At 46.6% G+C, this 11,072-nt stretch overlaps 1 protein-coding gene across 1 annotated transcript; it reads left to right on the forward strand.

The window, feature by feature from the left end:
* The first annotated feature begins 1,135 nt into the window (after positions 1 to 1,135).
* NMUR2 (neuromedin U receptor 2) lies at positions 1,136 to 10,786 on the forward strand. The gene is made up of 4 exons (XM_068169702.1): positions 1,136 to 1,855; positions 6,520 to 6,604; positions 9,470 to 9,595; positions 10,527 to 10,786. Exons 1-4 carry the CDS (start codon positions 1,136 to 1,138, stop codon positions 10,784 to 10,786), a joined length of 1,191 nt encoding a protein of 396 aa, XP_068025803.1.
* Positions 10,787 to 11,072: the final 286 nt, after the last annotated feature.

The following is an 11,072-nucleotide window of genomic DNA, read 5'->3' on the forward strand; positions in this document are numbered from 1 at the left end:
TCATGAGGTGTTAGGTATTAGGTTGGACTTGATGATCTCTGAGGTCTTTTCCAACCTTATTGATACTGTGATTCTATACCGGGAAAGTGGGAAAATATTCTTATATCAATAAGAAGAGCAATTACAGAATCACAGGATGTCAGGGGTTGGAAGGGACCTCCAGAGCTCATCAAGTCCAACCCCCCTGCCAGAGCAGGGCCATAGAATCTAGCTCAGATAACAGAGGAACACATCCAGACAAGCCTTGAAAGTCTCTAGAGAAGGAGACTCCACAACCCCTCTGGGGAGACTGTTCCAGTGGTCTGTGACCCTTACAGCAAAGAAGTTCTCCCTTGTGTTGAGGTGAAACCTCCTGTGCTGCAGCTTACATCCATTGCTCCTTGACCTATCACAGGGAGCAAGTGAGCAGAGCCTCTAAATTAAAGCCCTATGATCAGATTCCAGGAGAGGGGGGAAAAAGGAGAATTTTAAATTGCAGTGTTTAAAAAGGGCTGAAACATTATAGTAGCCTAATTCCACACAAATGACTCCAGAAACTGGTTTGGCTTTCTGCTGCTCAGGCTCTGTTTCCAAGCACTTGCTGCCACAGACAACAACAGAATAAAAATCATCAGAGATCTGAAAATGAACCCAGACTCATGCCAGTTTGGGTTGGTTTGTTTGCTTGATTATGGCTCCTAATTGGATGCAGTGTGACTCTGAGTTTGTACAAGCTATTTGGGAGTGTCTCCTTTTCCACCCTGCTGCATCTCACAGCTTGTCTCACGTCCTATGTTTCGGCTTCCCAGCTCTTTAAATCCCACATTTCTGATGCTGTGAACTGCATCTGTTAGGGGAGCTGGTAGAAGTAGCTGAAACATCCTTTCTCACTCTATAATCTAATATGCTTAGGGAGCCAATGGCAATGTGTGAAGGGAGGGGCTTTCTGGCTGAGGACTCCTCGCAGGGGAACAGCTGTTACAACAGCAAGACCTTATCTGAAGCCAGGCAAACACTCACTCACTCACAGTTCTCAGTGGCTGTGTGCAACTGGGTCTGGCAAGACAGCTCTGCCAAAAAAAAAGTGAGCAAACTAGCACAGAGAAACTTAAAGAAGAGTGGCTCTCAGTGGTGGGGCATTTCAGCAGATCCAGCGATGGACTGGATCAGTAATATCTCCTGGCTGAATCACCTTACTCTACGCGAAGAACGTTTCAGGAGTTACTTGAACAGCACTGAGGATTACTTGGCCTTCCTGTGTGGGCCCAGGAGGAGTCACCTCTTCTTGCCCATGGCTTTGGTGTACAGCCTGATCTTCACTGTCGGGGTGGTGGGCAACTTCTTAGTTTGCCTGGTAATCCTCAAGCACCGCAACATGAAGACCCCAACTAATTATTACCTCTTCAGCCTCGCCGTCTCGGACCTGCTGGTGCTGCTCTTTGGGATGCCGCTGGAAGTCTATGAGATGTGGAGCAACTACCCCTTCTTGTTTGGGCCCCTTGGCTGCTACCTGAAGACGGCGCTTTTCGAGACCGTCTGCTTCGCCTCCGTCCTCAACGTGACCACGGTCAGCGTGGAGAGATACGTTGCCATCCTCCATCCTTTCCGTGCCAAGCTGGAGAGCACTCGCCGGCGTGCCCTGAGGACCATCGTGGTGCTCTGGGTCCTCTCCGTCCTCTTTGCCCTCCCCAACACGGGCACCCACGGCATCATGTTGCAGCATTTCCCCAATGGCACTCTGATCCCTGGCTCTGCTACCTGCACTGTAGTCGTGCCCATGTGGATCTACAACTGTATTGTGCAGATCACTTCTTTTCTCTTCTATGTGCTGCCTATGGGGGTGATAAGTGTGCTGTACTATCTGATGGGGCTAAGAGTAAGTCCTGCTACAACTGTGCTCAGTGTTTCCCCAGCTCATTTTTGTCTGTTTGTGTCTGTTTGTGTCTTTTTAAGCGACTGCACCCTTTTCTTGCCCCTGTTTCCCCTCCCTGCCCCCTTTTCTTGCCCCCGTTTCCCCTCCTGCCCCCCAAAGACAAAGAAGCAAAAGTATTTCAAACTTCTGACAAAGGTGAATCCAACTCTTCTGGTGTAACCCCATTCAGAAATGAATATAACTACACTGGGGAATAATTTACCCCAATATTGTTGGGTGGGTTTTTTTTAATGACCATCACTGCTGCTCACATTTCAATGCTGCTTAAACCTCTGAGTCTGTCGATCGATTCCAGCCTGTCTGAGATTTGCACCTCTGCAGTAGAGGCTAGGAGGAAATTGGCCAAGAGGAAAAATTGCATTAAAAGACTTTTAAAAGGAGCATGCTAGTGCTTCTTGAGTATTATTTGCTTCCCCTCTCCTTGTGCCTGTGAAATTCTCATTGCATCACATTGTTTTTCTCCCTCCCTGGAGCAGGTGATAGCATTCAGCCGTTACAACTCACAAAGCCGCCTTGTTGCTGCAGCTAGCACATTTTACCAGCCACTACTGCATCTGGCTCCAGCACTGATTCAGGCTACCCTAGAGTTCATAGTCATTCTCTCTTCAAAATAAGCCCCAAACCAACCCACTTAGTTTTACCAAATATTGATCGTTCAAACAGATGGATAAAACAATCAGCAGCACAGTGTGATCAAACCATGCAGCGCTGAAGCACACAGCCAACCCTAGCAAGTGGATGACCTTTTTTTGCCTTCTCATGTGTTACATGCATTTGAGAAGCACATATTCAATGCAATGAGACAGGATTTAACTTTAAAAGTTGGTAAAATCTCTGTCTGAGCACATAGCAAGGAAGGGATGCAATAAGCTGGGCTTACTCAGGCAAATCTCTGGGGCTGTACATCTAATCTGGTTGTGCTGGCTGATACTTACTGTCATGCAAACCTATACAGAAGCAATTTCTCCTTACCTTGGAAGAGCCACAAAAATTAACTGCCAGAAATCCATAGCACACAGCTATGGATCTTCAAAGCAATGAATGGGTGAAATCCTCCCCCACTGCCCAGTGACTTTATGTAGCTTCACTGGAAATTTTGTGAAGCAAGACCTGGAGGGAGGAAAAAGTGCAGGAATCACAGCTCTCATGAAAAGAAAAAGAGAAATCCTGGACTCATTTTAAAAGTATTGAAAATTACAATAACCTTTTCACTTGTGGCAGAAAGTATTCCTGATCCCCATCCCAGAAGAGAAGATAGGTACCAGATCAGGGCTGCTCCACAGGAGTGCTATCCATCTTCACAGATATTCTCAAGCCATCTTTCCTTAGGGCTTCCACATTCATTGTCTATGCCTCTGCTTTTCTCTGTATGCAGGCTTCCAAATGTTAACAACATCCATCCCAGGTATCTCTGCATTGTGCTCCAACCTGCAGCAGCCAAGGCAATTTCTTTCCAACAGAAATGATAGAATTCTTTGCAAAAGAAGCCTTTTTTTTGTGCTCACAGAATCACAAGCTCACAGGATGTTAGGGGTTGGAAGGGACCTCCAAAGATCATCAAGTCCAACCCTCCCTGCCAGAACAGGACCGTAGAATCTAGCACAGGTTGCACAGGAACACAAATGAGTTTCAGCAGCATTCCAGCATCTCCTGAGTGCTCCATGTCACTCACAGACTGTAGTAGGCGAGCTCAGAGTTGATCCAGGGGGTGTACAGAGGCCAAACTCAGCAGAGACCTAGCCTCTCCAGGTCCAGGCTCCGTGGAAAGGGCATGCTCTCAGCAACAGTGGTGAGAACACCTTGGACACGCTGATGATGTTAATTTCAGCTGCCTTTGAATTGAGACAAGTTGGTTTTGCCACAACTGCTTCAGATTTTATCATCAACATTTATTTTGCTCCCTAACCACCCAGCCCTTAAAACCAGAATCCTCTCTGGCCAGGGGTCACCTTTGGCTAAATTCTGCAGAGCCCCACGCAAATCTGGAAGGGATTGTCCTCCTGTGGAGGTGGTTCAGCAAACCTCGTACGCACTAACACCCAGGCTGCAGTTCAGCAGAATGTTTGCAACTGCTTCAGCCAAAGCACTTGAGACAGGCAGGGCTGGGTGCTTCAGCACAAGCAGTGTGGGGTTTCCATACCAATTTTTCCATCAGCTGTAGAGAAAGCTCAATCACCACTCCTGTCAGGCTGAGGAGCTTACAGAAAACAGTTCTCATGCTTTTTCTGAGTGGCCACACTAGGCTTGCCTGGGGATAGGTGAGGCCTTAATTTCACTCTGCCTTTTGATCTCTAGTATGAAATGCTGTAACTAATAAAGAAGGAGGGGAGGGCGAAATCCAATTTTCAGCTTTTTGCTCCAGACACTTCTAATTCTCTTGCACTGAATGGGCAACATTCATCTCCAGGCAACCCTGCATACGGCCACAGCGATGTAAAAGTTAGCAACTGGCATGGCTGGAGCTCTCCCTGCCAAAGCATTGGAATGGACCCAAGTTACAGCCTTTGCTGGGTGGTGGAGTCACCATCACTGGAGGTGTTCAGGAGGAGACTTCATAGGGTGCTTGGTTGCATGGTTTAGTTGATTAGGTGGTGTTGGATGATGGGTTGGACACAATGATCTTGAAGGTCTCTTCCAACCTGGTCTGGTCTATTCTTATTCTTATTCTATTCTATTCTATTCTATTCTATTCTATTCTATTCTATTCTATTCTATTCTATTCTATTCTATTCTATTCTATTCTATTCTATTCCATTCCATTCCATTCCATTCCATTCCATTCCATTCCATTCCATTCCATTCCATTCCTTTCCTTTCCTTTCCTTTCCATTCCATTCCATTCCATCCCATCCCATCCCATCCCATCCTATCCTGAGGATGGGTTGGTTTCTTTGTTTATTTATTTATTTCCCCTTCCTCTCTACCATAACTCATTGTTTCATTAAATTGCAACTGCTGACTTACACTGACTAGCTACACCTCCATCAATTATCACATGAGGCTAAGGAGGAGCCTTATAGCATCATCATCAAAACAACAGGAGGAAGGTGAAAAATTAAGATGCATGTCTCTGGTTTATTACAGCATCAGAGTACTGTATTCTCTGAGGCTTTGGAATACTCCTTGAACAGATTACTGCTGAAACTAAAAGCCACTGAAGGGAAATTGGGGATTTTAATCAATTCTGAGCACATTTTTGTTGCTAGACGTGTTTCAAATCAGCTGAGCCTCTTCCTTGAGCAGCTAAGTCTAAGTGCAGTTCTGGGCCCTCAATTTAAGAAGGACATTGAGATGCTGGAAGGTGTCCAGAGAAGGGCAACAAGGCTGGGGAGGGATTTGGAGCACAGTCCTGTGAGGAGAGGCTGAGGGAGCTGGGGTTCTTTAGCCTGAAGAAGAGGCAGCTCAGGGGAGACCTTATTGCTCTCTACAACTACCTGAAGGGAGGTTGTAGCCAGGTGGGGATTGGTCTGTTCTCCCAGGCAACCAGCACCAGAACAAGAGGACACAGTTTCAGGCTGCGCCAGGGGAGTTTAGGCTTGAGGTGAGGAGAATGTTCTTCCCAGCAAGAGTTATTGGCCATTGGAATGTGCTGCCCAGGGGAGCCACTGTCCCTGGAGGTGTTCAAGAGGGGATTGGATGTGGCACTTGGTGCCATGGTTTATTTAGTCATGAGGTGTTGGGTGACAGGCTGGACTTGATCTCTGAGGTCTTTTCCAACCTCATTGATTCTATGATTCTATTCTATTCTCATCACCAGGTGCACCAGTGCTCTCCTCATCAGCATACAGGGGAAAGAACTGCTCCAGGTGACTCTGCTCTGGCAGGGGGGGGTTGGATTAGATGATCTTTCCAGGTTCCTTATAACTCCTACCATTCTGTGATTTCAGGGACAGTCAGTTTGTTGTTATTATTATTTATGTCCATTTTATGGAGTCCAGGAAAGACTACTGGGATGAAAAAAAAAGGAATTACAAGAAGGTGGTTGGTTTGTTATGTATTGCACGGCTGAATTGTCTACATTATGCACACTGGCTGGCTGCAAGAGAGTATAGATGGGGTTTGCTCAACAAATGGTTTGAATATCAATTAGTCCAAGCACTCAGGGCACAAAATGAATTCCACAGGGCGTCTTCCAGTGATTACAGCTGTGTTTTACTGAGGCCTCTCTGGGTGTGTTTTGGATCATTGGTTTGTGCTTAATTGTGAGGAACCCTTTTAGGAAAACAAACAAACAATATTTTGCTAGAAGAGAAAATAATGCCTAGCAAAATGCTGTGGAAATCGAACGCAAACTGTGAACCAACTTTTGCCTCAGAGAGAAAGGACCAAGTGGAGAACTGAAACAGGGCTTTACTGCACACACAAAGTCTTGGATGCCTAAAATCTGCAGATTGTGTTGAACCTAAAGCTTCAATGTTTCCCTAAACTGAAACTGAAATTTAAATAGAGGGTTTTTTCCTTTTCTTCTTTTCTTTCCTTATTTGCTTCCTAGTTTACCTCCTCTTTTACCTTCTCAGCTACAGCTATCAAAATATCAAACAGCCTATGTCTGGCAAGGATTTCATTCCCCTGTCTAAGCTCTCCTTTGGTTTCCTTTCTTTTGCCAGTTGAGAGGAGACAGATCTTTGGAAGTGGAGGAAATGACTGTGAATGTTCAGAGACCATCCAGGAAATCAGTCACCAAGATGTTGTGTAAGTAGTGAGTCCTCCTATGCTTTGTTTGCTACGGAGAAGAGGCTTGGCCAGGTCCTGAATGAAGCCAATTCACTGGATACAAGAGCTATGAGATGAGTAGCTGAGATTCAAACAAATAATACATCCTTTAAAAGCTTATTGCTCCTTTATCTGGACTTAGAGAGCATGGGAGTGAAACCCTATGGACTTGATAGGGTGCTTGGTGACATGGTTTAGTTGATTAGGTGGGTTGGATTAGTTGATAGGTTGGATGCGATGATCTCGAAGGTCTCTTCCAACCTGGTCTATTCTATTCTATTCTATTCTATCTCTTTAAATGTTCTTAGAATCATAGAATTGTTAGGGTTGGAAGGGACCTCAAGGATCACCTAGTTCCAACCACCCTGCCATGGGCAGGGACCAGCACAAGAGGGTATTGAGCAAACCTACAGGCAGATGATTACATGGTACTCCTAGCCAGGCTTCTGCAGCCCTCTGGGGACAATCTGTTTCAGAGTTCAAATAGTCTGTATATTTTTAAAGGAGGATGCACTTCTGTTTAGAACAGAACAGAACAGAATAGAATAGAATAGAATAGAATAGAATAGAATAGAATAGAATAGAATAGAATAGAATAGAATAGACCAGGTTGGAAAACACCTTTGCATCACATCCTGAAGTCTGCCCATCAACAGTAAAATCCAGACTAGCCACATACATCATCTACCGCTGACAACCACTTAGGCTTCCCCAGGAAAAAGCAGGACCTGGGCAGACTTGCACATTGTATAATATTCAGGGGAATTTTTGCTCTAACTACCCTGAAAGTACTCACACTGTGTTCTAATTTCACCTTGCTGCTGAGACAGTGCTTATGCAGGAAACAAATCACCTTCAATATTCCCTGCCACAACATTACTCTTTTAGGCAGCTTAAGTCACCTTCTGAACATGGTGACTGGACTCTGAAGTCAGTCTGGTGCTCTGTGTGCCATGACTATGACCACAGATGTTCAGAGAACCCAAGTCTGCCCCTGTACTCAGCACTGCTCAGGCCACACCTTGAGTCCTGTGTCCAGTTCTGGGCCCCACAATTTAAGAAGGACATTGAGACACTTGAATGTGTCCAGAGAAGGTCAATGTGGCTGGGGAGAGGTCTCAAACACAAGCCTCATGAGGAGAGGCTGAGGGAGCTGGGGTTGCTTAGCCTGGAGAAGAGGAGGCTCAGGGGAGACCTTCTTGCTCTCTACAACTACCTGAAGGGAGGTTGTAGCCAGGTGGGGGTTGGTCTCTTCTCCCAGGGAACCAGCACCAGAACAAGAGGACACAGTCTCAAGCTGTGCCAGGGGAGGTTTAGGCTGGATGTTAGGAAGAAGTTCTTCCCAGAAAGAGAGATTGGCCATTGGAATGTGCTGCCCAGGGAGGTGGTAGAGTCACTGTCCCTGGAGGTGTTCAAAAAAGGATTGGACTGATGATCTCTGAGGTCTTTTCTAACCTTATTGATTCTATGATTCTAAGTCTGAACTGGAGTCCTGACTAGATCCAGCACAGACCAGGTTGTATATGGAGGCAAACTGAACAGTGCATCCAGACAGACTTCACCACTACATGCTTCCTCTGGCCTCATCCTGCTATGTGATGTAAAAATAGCATGCAGAGAAAATGAGCTCCAAGGCACCATGGATTCAATAGGTCCCAGGTACCACAGCTGAATCCAGATGCCTCCCAGTTTCTTTACTAAACTCTGTACATGCCACAATGTTCCCTGGCTGTTATCTGATTTGCTTAAATGTCACTGTGTGGGCATGCCTTGGGTTATCCAACACAGAAATCAATGGAAAGTTTGTTCTTTTAGCTGGCAATGTGTTTCAGAAAGCACTGCAAGCAGACAGGCAGGATGGCCAAAAGACATTTAAAACAATGAATACAATTTACATATTTAGGCTTTCATCAAGCTTTCTGAACTCTCTCTGCTCTCTGCAGGCTAGTGAGCTACACTGGCATAACTGATTTCCTTCCATAGAATCATAGAATCCACAAGGTTGGAAAAGACCTCAAAGATCATCAAGTCCAACCTGTCACCCAACACCTCATGACTACAAGTCCATGGCACCAAGTGCCACATCCAGTCCCCTCCTGAACACCTCCAGGGGTGGTGGCTCCACCACCTCCCTGGGCAGCACATTCCAATGGCTAACAACTATTTCTGGGAAGAATTTTCTCCTCACCTTGAGGCTAAACTTCCCCTGGCACAGCTTGAGACTGTGTCCTCTTGTTCTGGTGCTGCTTACCTGGGAGAAGAGACCAACCCCCACCTGGCTACAACCTCCCTTCAGGTAGTTGGAGAGACCAAGAAGGTCTCCCCTGAGCCTCCTCTTCTCCAGGCTAAACATACTATCACAGTATAACTTAGGTTGGAAAGGACCTCGAGGATCATCGAGTCCAACCTATCAGCACAGACCTCATGACTAGACCATGGCACCAAGTGCCATGTCCAATCTCCCCTTGAGCGCCTCCAGGGATGGTGACTAAACCACCTCCCTGGGCAGCCCATTCCAATGACGAATGACTCGCTCGGTGAAGAACTTCCTCCTCACCTCGAGTCTAAACCTCCCCAGGTGCAGCTTGAGACTATGTCAACCTCAGCCTCTCCTCATAGGGCTGGCTCCAGACCTCTCCCCAGCCTCGTTGCCCTTCCCTGGACACATTCAAGCATCTCAATGTCCTTCTTAAACTGAGGGGCCCAGAACTGGACACAGGACTCAAGATGTGGCCTGAGCAGTGCTGAGTACAGGGGCAGAATGACTTCCCTGCTCCTGCTGGCCACACTATTCTTGATGCAGGCAATACTGACTGGCATTATCTTCTCCTTTCTCCTTTCCAGTTGTCCTTGTGATGGTTTTTGCTATCTGCTGGGCTCCATTCCACGTAGATCGACTTTTCTTCAGCTTTGTTGTGGAATGGACTGAGCCTCTGGCTAATATATTCAACTTAATTCATGTAGTGTCAGGTAAAGCTTTCTTCTGCTTGCACAGGCTCTGGCAAAAGAAGGTGTTTGTGAGGGGTTTACTTGTAATATAGCCATTTACTCTGCAGGTGACATGAGATATGCATGGAAAAGCTTCTTGGTTGGTGAGCAGCAGTGAGACTTGTGCCTGAAGTAAAACCTGCATGCAAGTGTATCTGCAGCTTTTAAGATCTGTGGCCCAACAGAGTTGTCTGAGTATTCACAAAGAATGTAAATAAGATAGGATACCTGACCTCATTAGCAGCTGGATTTCTTCCTTGGAAACATTCAGAAATGAGGTCTGTCCCCATTCAGCTGCTTTTGATGAGTGCACAGCAGCAGGCATCTTCCTCCAGAGGGTCTCTGAGGCCAATGGGAGAGCTTACCTAATGGCAAGACAAAAGACTTACATACTGCTCAGAACTGGTTGGTATCAGCAGATGTTTATGGCCCTGCCAGCCATAATATAAAGGCTTTTTGAGAGAGGAATCTTATTTTCAGCCTGCCACGGGAAAACACTAAATGTGGCCATTAGGCAGCTCAGACAAATCCAATCTCATGCAATTGTCCTGTTGTGTTGTAAGAAATTAGCTCCCCTTGGCTGGAAGTTATCCTCTGACGGCTTTGATGGGGGCACCAGCTGTGCAAATCCTGCTGTGGACATGAGGGCAGTGCTGGAGGCAGGTCAGTATAGCACAAGAGAGAGCTGGAGATAGTGAGCTCCAGCCTCCCCAACTTTCCTGAGTGCTGCAGTGCCTGAGCTAGCCTTGGCAAGACATCCTTCTGCCTGGATGGCAGCAGGCAGAGACGTGCTGTCACTGCCTCCTTGCACCCAAGCTTGGTGGAGCACTGGAGGCAGGGAACAGATTTTCCCCTCCTGAGTTTATACTACACAAAAACAAGGTCTCTCTCTCCTTTTCCCCACCTTCCCTAGGTGTTTTCTTCTACCTGAGCTCTGCTGTGAATCCCATCATTTACAATCTGTTGTCCCAGCGCTTCAGGATGGCTTTCCTCAGTGTGATCTCCCCTTGCTGCAAGCACTGGGCCTCTAAACATCCCAGTATCAGGACCCCTGCCCAGCAGAGCATCATCCTGATTGAGGACCACAATCTCATCGACTCTGCTGAAGACACAAGTCTCCCTGGCACCCACAGGACATCAGTCAGCAGTTCTCAGCTCTCTACTGGCCTGTGACTTTCTGTGTTGTGATCCAGGTGAGAGAGAAGTTAAAGAAAACAATTTCAAGGAACAGTAAGAGACCCTCCTAAAAGACTGATTGCTATGAGAAGGGCTCACAGTCATGTCTCACTGAATCAATAATTGAGGAGATTGTAACTAGCAGGTGGTTGAGAAGCACTGTATCACCACCAAGCTAATAGGAGGACTGGAAATCTCAGCGGGCTGGCTGCAAGCTAAGCCAGCTAAGCCTTACAAAAATGAGCCACACTCCCAGTGTTACCAGCAGAGGAGGGAGACACAG

Source organism: Melanerpes formicivorus, unplaced genomic scaffold, assembly GCF_026170545.1.
Source record: "Melanerpes formicivorus ecotype bairdi unplaced genomic scaffold, bMelFor1.0.p_v2 SCAF_213, whole genome shotgun sequence".
Lineage (NCBI taxonomy): Eukaryota > Metazoa > Chordata > Aves > Piciformes > Picidae > Melanerpes > Melanerpes formicivorus.

Bases quoted from the DNA above. Each gene is read 5' to 3' on its own strand.
- NMUR2 (XM_068169702.1), top strand. From the start codon at position 1,136: ATGGACTGGATCAGTAATATCTCCTGGCTGAATCACCTTACTCTACGC. The intron at 6,605-9,469 runs GTAAGTAGTGAG...TCTCCTTTCCAG, and splicing joins ATCAGTCACCAAGATGTTGT to TTGTCCTTGTGATGGTTTTT. The intron at 9,596-10,526 runs GTAAAGCTTTCT...CACCTTCCCTAG, and splicing joins CTTAATTCATGTAGTGTCAG to GTGTTTTCTTCTACCTGAGC.